This window comes from Homarus americanus, unplaced genomic scaffold (assembly GCF_018991925.1).
Source record: "Homarus americanus isolate GMGI-L3 unplaced genomic scaffold, GMGI_Hamer_2.0 scaffold52806, whole genome shotgun sequence".
NCBI classification, from domain to species: Eukaryota; Metazoa; Arthropoda; class Malacostraca; order Decapoda; family Nephropidae; genus Homarus; species Homarus americanus.
In genome coordinates, this window is record NW_024720773.1 from 3,507,487 (window position 1) to 3,519,376 (window position 11,890).

At 38.6% G+C, this 11,890-nt stretch overlaps 1 protein-coding gene across 6 annotated transcripts; it reads left to right on the forward strand.

Annotated features, from left to right (window-relative positions):
- The first annotated feature begins 2,217 nt into the window (after positions 1-2,217).
- On the forward strand, positions 2,218-10,946 carry LOC121860902 (extensin-like). 6 transcript variants are annotated; one of them, XM_042358268.1, is made up of 6 exons: positions 2,218-2,248; positions 6,239-6,729; positions 6,943-7,131; positions 7,403-7,618; positions 7,673-8,672; positions 10,156-10,946. In XM_042358268.1, the coding sequence occupies exons 1-6, from the start codon at positions 2,234-2,236 to the stop codon at positions 10,390-10,392; spliced, it is 2,148 nt and encodes a 715-aa protein (XP_042214202.1). In that variant the 5' UTR covers positions 2,218-2,233; the 3' UTR covers positions 10,393-10,946. The 6 variants fall into 6 exon arrangements, with proteins under 6 accessions (XP_042214202.1, XP_042214198.1, XP_042214203.1 ...); XM_042358264.1 differs by having other exon boundaries at positions 7,403-8,672; XM_042358269.1 differs by having other exon boundaries at positions 7,538-8,672.
- The last annotated feature ends 944 nt before the right edge of the window (positions 10,947-11,890 follow it).

Sequence of the window (11,890 nt, forward strand, 5' to 3'; positions counted from 1 at the left end):
CTGCCGAGGAACCAATGGCACCTAGGTAGAATAGTAGAGGCGATGCCTAGCGATGATGGACTAGTACGTCGGGTTAAGTTAAAGACTGTACGCACCATTTTGATTCGCCTAGTGACCAAATTGTGTCTACCGGAAGGGGGTGCAAATTAATAATTCCCTGACATTTGTTGTCTTGGGCGTGATCGCCAAATGGAGGGAGTGTTATCACTTCGCTAGGCAGCGGCCAGTATGGGAGTAGGAAGAGGAGTGTTGTTTGTTGTAACAAGAGAACAGGCGCTGATTCAGTCCTACTATAATGAAGCCAGGGGGTAGACTATGCTGATTCAGCTTGATGTACTTACCCGGGTCTTGAGGCGCTAACATATAACCACCAGTACCTCTCAACTGATCGCCCTAAACACACCGAGGCTTTCTGCTCTGAGCCAGACCTGCAACACCTAAGTGTACTCGTAAACCTATTATGTTTCATTGTGGACGTGAAGAATATTAATTGAGCAACTTCTGATGATATGCAGCTTATATTGTGTTACTATTAAGATAATGTACTCATTTGTGTGCTAATATTAAGAAAATGTATTCATATATGATGTCACTGAACCTTCAGTTCCCTCTTGGAAATTGATTATTTGTATTTGACAGATTTGACCGAAATAAACTGTATCGAGTTGACGTGGCAGGTTAATATACATACATACATACATATACATATATATCATGTGCCCATACAGCATTCGGACTTCAATATACAAGCAATACCTCAATAGGAAGGATTCGAACCATGGACCTCTGCGTGTGATACAAAGCCATGAACCTCCATTGGGGATTGCCCGTGCCAACTATGTGGTCGGAGTAGCATTTTACCGAATCCAGCTACGAAACGAGAGGTTACATATACTGTATATCACATCAGTCCAAATAGCACGCGGACTTCAATATGGGTTAGGTTAGGTTAGGCAATCCCCAGTGAAGGCTGAAGGCGCTGATGGTAGCACGATAGAACAGGCTTTGTGTGAAATATAACAAAGTCTATTATTGGTTATATTGTCCTTGTGGCGCCGTGGTGGCGATCCTTGGTCACCGACAGAGGTCCTGGGTTCGAATCTTTGCTAGTGAGGTATTGATTTATATATATATATATATATATATATATATATATATATATATATATATATATATTTATATATATATATATATATATATATATATATATATATATATATATATATATATATATATATATATATATATATATGGAAGTTCGCATGTTATATACTGTATATAGTATTGCACACTACCTTTCCATAACATAACTGCTGTGTGTTCTACACCACACTAGAGGAATGATTAAGTATTTTCTTCCGAAATAACACTGATGAGTGTGAGTGATAGCGCGAGTTTCTTATTTGTCTTTGTCCAGTTATGTTGTGAAAAGATTATAGGAGAAAGCGTGCTAGTAATTTACATTATATTCTTGTGGAATTTCCTATGATGTTGATCCCACAATCAGAATTCTGTCATTCTGGATACTAGACGCGTATAATAATATTGAATACCGTGAAAATGTCTCACAATTCCTTAAAAAATTATCACAAAAAACACATGATTTGTGACGAATGCAGCGGAATATGCTATACAGTATATGATAGGATTAAGAAGCTATGCTAGTTTATTCTAAGAACTTAATGAGTTAAATTTAAGATATAAGATCCTGGCCGGAAATAAGGAACAAACTTAACGTAAACCTACTGACTTAAGAAGAAAAGGCCAAGAAAAAGAAGGTGTATATATATATATATATATATATATATATATATATATATATATATATATATATATATATATATATATATATATATATATATATATATATATAGGTTAAAAGAACGCACTTGGAAGATAAAATATAGTAAAGCGAAATAAAGAAAATTTATTAAAACTACTTTAAATACTTAACTATAATGTACATGCTCAAAGAACAAGATTAATATGAATATTAAAGGGTGTAAATTTACTTATTCAAAAGTTAGTACATGTAAATAACAAGTTTTCTCCGTTTTCAATTTATAAATAAAGCGGCTATGTGATCCTAGCGGCAGTGTGGAAATGAAAAGTGGATATACATGTAAAGAGCATCGAGAAGTGCGTGCGTGAGTTGCCTAACGCCAGGTAATGACGAGTATATAAAAGGAGTTGCTGGCTAAGTTTACATTCACTTCGACTTCCGCCGTCTACAATGTGGCTGATACAGGTACGCTCCTCTTTCCACGCAGAAAACTCGTGCAATTATAATTATCGTTATAATTAATATTTATATTACTGTTGGATCAAAAGAATGGATACAACGTACAACCAGTGATCAACCAGCTCATTCTCGCGAGCCTATAACAGTTCTCAGAGTCAGTCACGTCAACCCCCGAGTCTGAAGCAAATACTGGACAACCGAGGGCGTTAGACACTTGGCTTGACTCACGTGGCATAAACAAAATGAAAATATTGTTATACTACCAGTACTAGTTCACACATCAAGCTGGTGAAGATATTGTTATGCTGCTAGTGCTAGTTCTCGCAACTAGCTGGTGAATGTAATGTTATAGTACTAGTACACCCACTCTCACAACAAGTTGGTGATGGCATGATTATATTACTAGTGCTGGTTTTGCCAACCAACTGGTGAAGGTATTATTATACAACTAGGACTAGCTCTCACAACTAGCTGATGAGGATATTGTTAAATAGTTAGTCATGTATCACGCACACAGAGCCGTCTCGAAGGGGGGTGACGAGTTGCCCCAGACCTCGCGCTCTCCAAATGGATAGGAGTCATTGAAAAGGTGTTCAATGACTACCTTAGATACACGCATGTTACAAGACTTGAATAAAGAAAATGAACATTGGCGATCGGTTCTAACACGTATTATAGCAGCTGTGTAGTACCTAGATGAGCACAAGTCTGCTTTGAATAAGTCATTGAGTGCTAGAAAGCTCACGATATTGACGAAGTCGAGTTGTTTTCAGAGCTTCGAGTACTCCGAGAACTCATTGCCAAAGACACAAAAAATACACGTCAAGTCCTTCAGTTTCAAAACTCTCTCAATGGTTCCTTCCCTAATGCAGAAATCGCGTTTCGGATTTTGTTCACAGTCAAAGTGGCATCAGGGAGCGAAATTTTTCTAAACTCAAATTGATAAAAAAAAACTATCTAAGGATATCTATGTCTCAAGAGAAGTTGAGTAGAATACCTATGCTCTCCCTGGAAAAGGAACCGACAGTAAGTTTTTGCTGTCAGAAACTCAGAGGAGTTTGCTGGAAAGAAAGCACGGAAGGTTAATTTTCGAAAGTCGGCTGTTTCTGCTAGTACTTTGCAAATACTTTATGGGAAGTTTTGATATATTTTATTAGTTTTTAGTCAAAAATTATGTTACCATGAAGTTTTTCATTACGTCCAGACTGTCCTTTGACATTTCTCTTGTTTAGATTACAAATCAATTTAAAATAATATTTTGTTTTCTGTGTATATGCACACAATAATATCGCCAGTTCTTTAGTTTATTGTTTTTCTTTTGTATCCCCTATCGCATTATAAGTATTTTCATAACTCCTAGAACAGTTACCACAGACGGTCTAGGGGTTACATACCTTTTACATTTTTATCTATATTTTGTGTTGTTATATTGAAAAATTACTTCCTGTGTCCATTACTTTAATAAACCCAGATATACTTGTATAATTTTCACGACTGCATATTAATGTTTATATATATATATATATATATATATATATATATATATATATATATATATATATATATATATATATATATATATATATATATATATATATATATATATATATATATATATATATATATATATATATATATAGTCTGTACTCACCCCTGAAGATGTGAATTACACGAAAGCGCTTGGGAACTTCGTGTTTTCTTCTTTCCTTGTGGTTATCAGCATATACCTAGATCACGCGCACCTACAGTGATTTACTTGCATATATATATATATATATATATATATATATATATATATATATATATATATATATATATAATATATATATAGGGCAAAGGCCCTAAAGGGGGCCTGGTACTGATGACTTGCGCTGGGCCCCACACCCCCCTAGTATCTAAATAATTTAATAAGTAACTAGTTTGACTTATCTATCTAAACAATAGTTAATATAAATAAAATGATCACTATTCATTACTCACGATAAACTGGCTACTTCAGTGATTAGATGTTACTCCTCCTCCATGAGTGACATAACCTAACTTATCCACAGGCACTTGATTGCGCCACATACTTGCCAGCTTCACTACCAGGTCATCATTTCACTCAGTTGAACACAAATAGCCCATCTTAACCTAACCTAACCTAACATAACCTTACGTAACTTTCCCTTAACCTAAATTAACTTCTCTACCTAACCTAACATAACTTTAACTAATCTTACCTAGCCTAACTTAACTTTACCTAACCTAACCTCACTTAACGTAGCCTAACCTAACCTAACCTAACCTAACCTTACCTAACCTATTCTTACCTAATCTAACTTTACCTAAGCCCCATCGTAATCATGGTCATCCCATAAAATCTACTACTCGCAACAATTCATAAAAGCTACAGCGGTTGATCACAAGATATGTGTAAACGACCAACGCTCACAAAGATTTTGCGACGGAGAACCGCAAACAAAAAGAGAGTGGCGTGGCGTGGCTGTTGTGGTGGTCAAGATCCTTAAATAAATCGACGTTACATAATATCGCGGCGCTTGTAGTGAGTATATATATATATATATATATATATATATATATATATATATATATATATATATATATATATCTTGACGTTCAAGACATTCTCTGAAGATGTCTTGAATAAAGACGAAAGCTAAGGTACTGTTGTTTCATTTTCGCGTGTGATTTTATCAAGATTTATCTTATCCACGTTTTCATTGTGATTTACATGATATATATATATATATATATATATATATATATATATATATATATATATATATATATATATATATATATATATATATATATATATATATATATATCACATTACTGTTTTCCTTAATATACTGTTTCAGAAATATTGTTGCATTGTTCTCTCATTTTGTTATATAAATATAGTACCTGCGGAACTAGTCACAATTTAGGAAATATTTTCAATCAATTGCCTTTTCTTCCAACCACCAGTTTTCATGCATCTTCGGTCACACATTTTGTGCCGTAGTCTTATTTATGTCATCCAGTCTACTCTCACATCACTTGTTAGAAAAAAATAATATACGAATCTTTGAGAATTTAGTAACAGATTCTTGCCATTAATTGTTCATAAATTCCCACGTATCAGTCTGTTTAAGCAATGTCAATACCAAGGTAATTGTAGCCACTAGATGGATCGCAAGTTCATCACTTCCTAATATTTTCCCATGGTCTAGTACTTCCCTTTTGATGAGACACGATGCTTATAGTTAAACATTTCCCGGGAGTCTCAGGGATCCACCCAGGTCTCTGACTATATGCTCAACAGTTGAAGTCAACTAACTACTGTGACCTATTAGTGGCGCTCCGGCGGAGGTTTACTTGTAGTAATGTGTGCGTCGACAACAAGTTAATTTTACGCGTTGATGAATCTACAATTATACCTTCATTTGTAATCTTATAGCCCCCCCCCCCCACCCAAAAAAATTTCCTTGACCTATTCTTGTTTTCATTTCTTTCTCAAATCTGTCATCACAATATATTACCCCATTTACTCGAAAAGTTCCATCTGTTTAACTACCCGCCATGATTTGTTACAGTATTTATCTTTAAATTGGAAAGAATAATTAATCCCCACTGTATAGCATTAGCTGCAAGTTCATATTCTTCACCTTTTTCGACAATCTAGTGACCAGGTTTTGTAATGCCTTTTCACCATTGATAATTATTGGATTAGCATCATCCGAATACTAAGTACCAGACGTTACTACAGTATATGATCTGCATCTAGTCCTCCATCGCGGCTCACAAGGTTGATAATAATACCATGTTATGTTGAAAATGTGGCCTTTAACTCCCTGTTCGGCCTTAATCAAACTAGTGAGTTCTTTACTTAATACTACAGCAGTTTTCTGATTCCTGTAAGCATTTTTTCTCTTCACAATCTTACACTCTAATACACCAAATGTTTTACCGTAACACAGAAGTTTTGAGTGTCCTCTCTATATGTTCCAGGTGATAGTTGCGTGTTGTGCGGTAGGTGCTGCTCTAGGGGTGTCTGGTGCCACACCTGACGCCTTAGCTGAGCCGGAACCCGACCCCAGCATCGGGTATTCCTACGAGTCTCCACCCCAGCCTTTCGGGCTTCCAGGCGAAGACCCAGGCCAAGGCCCACTAGATTACACGGAGCCACAGTCGGGCTATCTCCCTCCCAGGGGCTACGTCCCTGATAGCACTGACTCAGATATTGGGTACGGTTTACCTGATCTTGACCCTGCCTATGGGCTACCAACATCTGAGCCTCCCTATGGTCCACATACACCTCAACCTTATGGTCCACCAGCATCAGGACCATCCTATGATCCACCTGCGGCAAGACCTTCCTATGGCCCCTCTACACCAGAGCCTTCCTATGGTCCACCAACAGCTAGACCTTCCTATGGTCCACCAACATCAGGACCTTCCTATGGTCCATCAACATCAGGACCTTCCTATGGTCCACCAACATCAGGACCTTCCTATGGTCCATCTACACTAGACCTTCCTATGGTCCACATAGACCTTCCTATGTCCACCAACATCAGGACCTTCCTATGGTCCACCAACATCAGGACCTTCCTATGGTCCATCTACACCAAGACCTTCCTATGGTCCATCTACACCTAGACCTTCCTATGGCCCACCTACACCTAGACCTTCCCTTCCTATGGTCCACCAACATCAGGACCTTCCTATGGTCCACCAACATCAGGACCTTCCTATGGTCCACCAACATCAGGACCTTCCTATGGTCCATCTACACCTAGACCTTCCTATGGCCCATCTACACCTAGACCTTCCTATGGTCCACCAACATCAGGACCTTCCTATGGTCCATCTACACCTAGACCTTCCTATGGTCCACCAACATCACGACCTTCCTATGGTCCACCAACACCTAGACCTTCCTATGGTCCACCACCAGACCTTCCTATGGTCCACCAGACCTTCGTATGGTCCACCAACATCAGGACCTTCCTATGGTCCATCCAACACCTCCTATGGTCCAGGACCTTCCTATGGTCCATCCAAGACCTTCCTATGGTCCAGACCTTCCTATGGTCCACCTAGACCTTCCCACCAACATCAGGACCTGGTCCATCTACACCCCTTCCTATGACCTTCCTATCGTCCACCAACATCAGGACCTTCCTATGGTCCACCAACATCAGGACCTTCCTATGGTCCATCAACAGCAGGACCTTCCTATCGTCCACCAACATCAGGACCTTCCTATGGTCCACGAACATCAGGACCTTCCTATGGTCCATCAACATCAGGACCTTCCTATGGTCCATCTACACCTAGACCTTCCTATGGTCCACCAACATCAGGACCTTCCTATGGTCCACCAACATCACGACCTTCCTATGGTCCACCAACATCAGGACCTTCCTATGGTCCACCAACATCAGGACCTTCCTATGGTCCATCAACATCAGGACCTTCCTATGGTCCATCTACACCAGAGCCTTCCTATGGTCCACCAACATCAGGACCTTCCTATGGTCCATCTACACCTAGACCTTCCTATGGTCCATCTACACCTAGACCTTCCTATGATCCATCTACACCTAGACCTTCCTATGGCCCATCTACACCTAGACCTTCCTATGGTCCATCTACACCTGAACCTTCCTATGGCCCATCTACACCTAGACCTTCCTATGGTCCATCTACACCTGAACCTTCTTATGTCTCTCCAAATCCTGAGCCAAACCCACGGAGGCCGTCTTCTTATAGGCCGTCTTCTTATAGGCCTCCTCCTACACAAAGCCACCGTACATCTACCCCCTCCTACTCTCCTCCTTTACAAAACTACGGTACATCTACCCCCTCCTACTCTCCTCCTACACAGAGATACGGTACATCTACCCCCTCCTACTCTCCTCCTTCACAAAACTACGGTACACCTACCCCCTCCTACTCTCCTCCTACACAGAGATACGGTACATCTACCCCCTCCTACTCTCCTCCTACACAAAGATACGGTACTCCTACTCCCCCCTACTCTCCTCTTCCTAACCAGAGCTATGGAACATCCTCTGCCATTTCTGCATCCTTTGGTGCCACATCTCAGTCATCATCAGCATATCAGTCCTCGAATGAAATTGTAAATTCTGCTTTTGCGATCGGCAATCCGAGTCGTGTTTCCTCGGGCCAATCTTACGCATCAGGGACCGACATTGTTGGGGGTCCTGGTGGTCAGCTATTAATTTCCAGCAGGAATCCTGATGTCTCCTTTGGGTCTCCTGGGCTTGGGGGAGCCTCTTATGGAGAGTCCGGGTCTATTGGCGGAGGTCCACGTGGGTCCTTTGATGGACAAAATTCCCTCCTGTCGCCACAAGATGCATCACTGGAATCACGACAGCTTCCATCTGGTTATACTCCCAGGCCATCATATAATGAGGTAAGGGTTCTTAATATATTTTCTTACTTGTGGTGATATCAGACAAGTACGTAAATCTCAACTTTGTCACCGTTTCAGTACAATTAATCCATATCTACAGTGAAGGTACAGTATACAAATGTTTCTCAAATTTGTGTCATATTATAACCTACTCTTCAGCTGTTCTTTTAACAATATTTAATACTTTTTCTTATTACATAAATATATATTTTTTAAATATTTATCTTTCGGCATCACTTACAATTTAGTAATATGTTTTTGTACGACAGTACAATATATTTTTTAATTGAATAGTTTTATTCACATTGACTTCTCTGATCTTACGAAGATCAATGCAAGTTCATTGGTATTTATCATATTCTGGTCGTATACCTTGACTACTTTGAGTCATTGCTTTAATTTTCCTCTTTTATGACTACACACATTAACACTCATTTCTTCTTATGTTCACTATGTTACTTTTTAAGTCCATGTGATGGGATTCTGAGGCAGGAAAGACTTTTCAGTTATAAATTCTATATCTTACTTATATCGATATATTTCCTTTATCTTAAATCTTTTTTCTTTGGTAAACGTTATGGAAGACTAACTTTAATGTGCTGGGAGGCCTTAGCAACATTAGAAAAATCCAACGTTGTACATACAGTACGTACATCGATGGATTGTTGAAGAACTGTACTACCTGTGTTATATGATCAGTAATGGAGGTGGTGATGAAGTTAACTCAGTTACTGGAAGAAGTTTTAGGAGTTGTTGCCATTATTGACGGCAAGAAATATTCTTCTTGTGCAAAATGAATTATAAATGCTACATACGTAAGAGTGATGTTGTATGACAGCAAAACATGAACAGTCAAAGAAGATAACATACCCAGGCTTGAGCAAATTAGAATGGGAATGGTGAGTGGTTGTGTAATGTGACATTGACCAATATAAAAGTTTTCAGTGCTATGGGGGCGGCTGGGTATTGAGAGAATTGACGAGGTTTTGATTAAAGACAGAGTGAGATTATTCGGGGACGTGGAAAGAATGGATAAGACTAAATGAACCAAGAAATATATTAGTTTGAATGTGTCGGGGTCAGCGAAGAATGACATGGTTGTAAAGAATGTCCTTTCAGCGTGGATATCTAACAATAGGTAACCCTGGCTACCCCAGGGAAGTGTGGATAACAGTCGTAAAACGATGATGATGATGATGATGATGATTTACCATTTTATAATTATAGTCTTATTATGTATATCAATATTGTTAGCCCTTTTCCTTCTTATTCATGTCACCCAATAATAGTGCTCGAATAACTATTGTTTTTTAGTTGTAGTTTCATCTCTCGATTTCCGACTGATTTTCCTCAGTTTATGCATACTACATTTTTCGGTATTTACTACTTTCATGAAGTCTTTACTTTCACAATATGACTGATTCTAATGTTCATTTTTCTTGTGCTATGAATGTTTCGGATCTAGTTCTTCCTCCGCCCACAGAAGGGAATGCCATTCAACTTCGCTTACGCTGTGAACGACGAGTACAGCGGAAACATCTACAGCCACAATGAGAACTCTGATGGTCTGGTGACGAACGGCCAGTACACAGTGTTGCTCCCTGACGGCCGCACCCAGGTCGTCACCTTCACCGCCGACAATGACCTTGGCTATCTGGCCCAGGTCACTTACGAGGGCCAGGCCACCTACACCGCTCCACAACCTGTTACTTATAATTAACAACCTGAATCTACCGCTTCCCATAAGTGTATATCTTTTCGCAACTTTTAAAAAGGCGTTAAGTGATGCTGTAAAAACTCCTTTCATGGAAAAGGCCAATTTTACTGTTTAGGCTTTGCTGGATACACTTAACTTTTTATCATGTTATGGGTATTCAGAATTTTTCACGTAAAATATGAGTTTGATCATGAATAAGATGTGTATTGCTTTTGAAGTGTACTGTGATCCAAAGCTGTTATTTTGTTTGCAGGCAACAGAATCTATGATTGTAATACACGCGTTATCTCCTGCACCCACCCACTACCAATGTAAATGAAAATTGTGGAATACAGTACTACTTACAGAACTGGGTGAACATAGTATTATGATTCCTTCTAATTTCCCCTCCCACCTCATCATTGCTCTCTGCCTTACCACTCTTTCTTTATATTGTTGTTAATGTATAATTTGGTCCAATATTGTCGATTATATGATACTATAATATATTACAGTCATTCACTGATGTACTAAGTATAATCACAATATTTGGAGGGAATAAATTGTTCATAGAACAATCAAGTTGTTTCTCCTCATTTTCAGAACCCCGAAAATTTGTAAACACAGACATCAGTAATTTCCCTGTGATCTCAGAATTTTGGTTTAGACCTTTCAAGACTAAAAATTCATTTATGAATTTTCAGGTCTGTTGGGAGGGAGAGGTCAACCGACTAATTTGGGGTTCAGGTAGGGGAGTCACCTCACCTCAGGCTATTACCTCGACCTCTAATACACTATAAGTGAAGACTGTAAAGCAGTTTTAACAGATGAACAAGGCCAAGTTTACATCACTGATCACTGATCAATCTAGCACTGGCTATTGTAACTCTTAGTGTTCCGGGGAGTGTGTACAGCTATGGGGGTTAATAATGAGGCCTCAAAGATGTCAGAGTATAATAGATGCTTCTCATATTTGAAGTAAATATTAAGAAACAGTATCTGGATATAATAAACGAGCCTGATGTCAAAGAAAATTCCCCCTTCCCAAAAATAAATAAAAAAGCAAAGTGTGTGTGTATGTAATTAGTCACGGAAAAAATACAATTATAATAATTTGGCAGTTTGTATACGGGTACTACTTGGTAAATATGTCCATATTTTAAGGTAAGATTAACCCTTAATCACCTGTAGAATTCAACCCATTAAAAATGCTGTACTTATACGAACAGAGACTAAAAAAAAATTCTAGAAGCTGAGCAAAAACTCATCTGGAAATTTACCCCCAGCTTAATCAATCTGAGGCTAACTAGGAAACTAATCATTAGGTGACGGTGAAACTCGGTACTTTCTTGAAGATACGACACTCCAGAATAAAAGAATGAACAATAAAATTATTTATGTAGCATGTGTATTCACTCATAGGAGCGATTTTGGTTTGTGCAGGACAATAAGACCCTTGTCATTGACGCTATGAGTATAATTCGGTCAAAACCTGTTGAATACAATTCACATATAACAACTG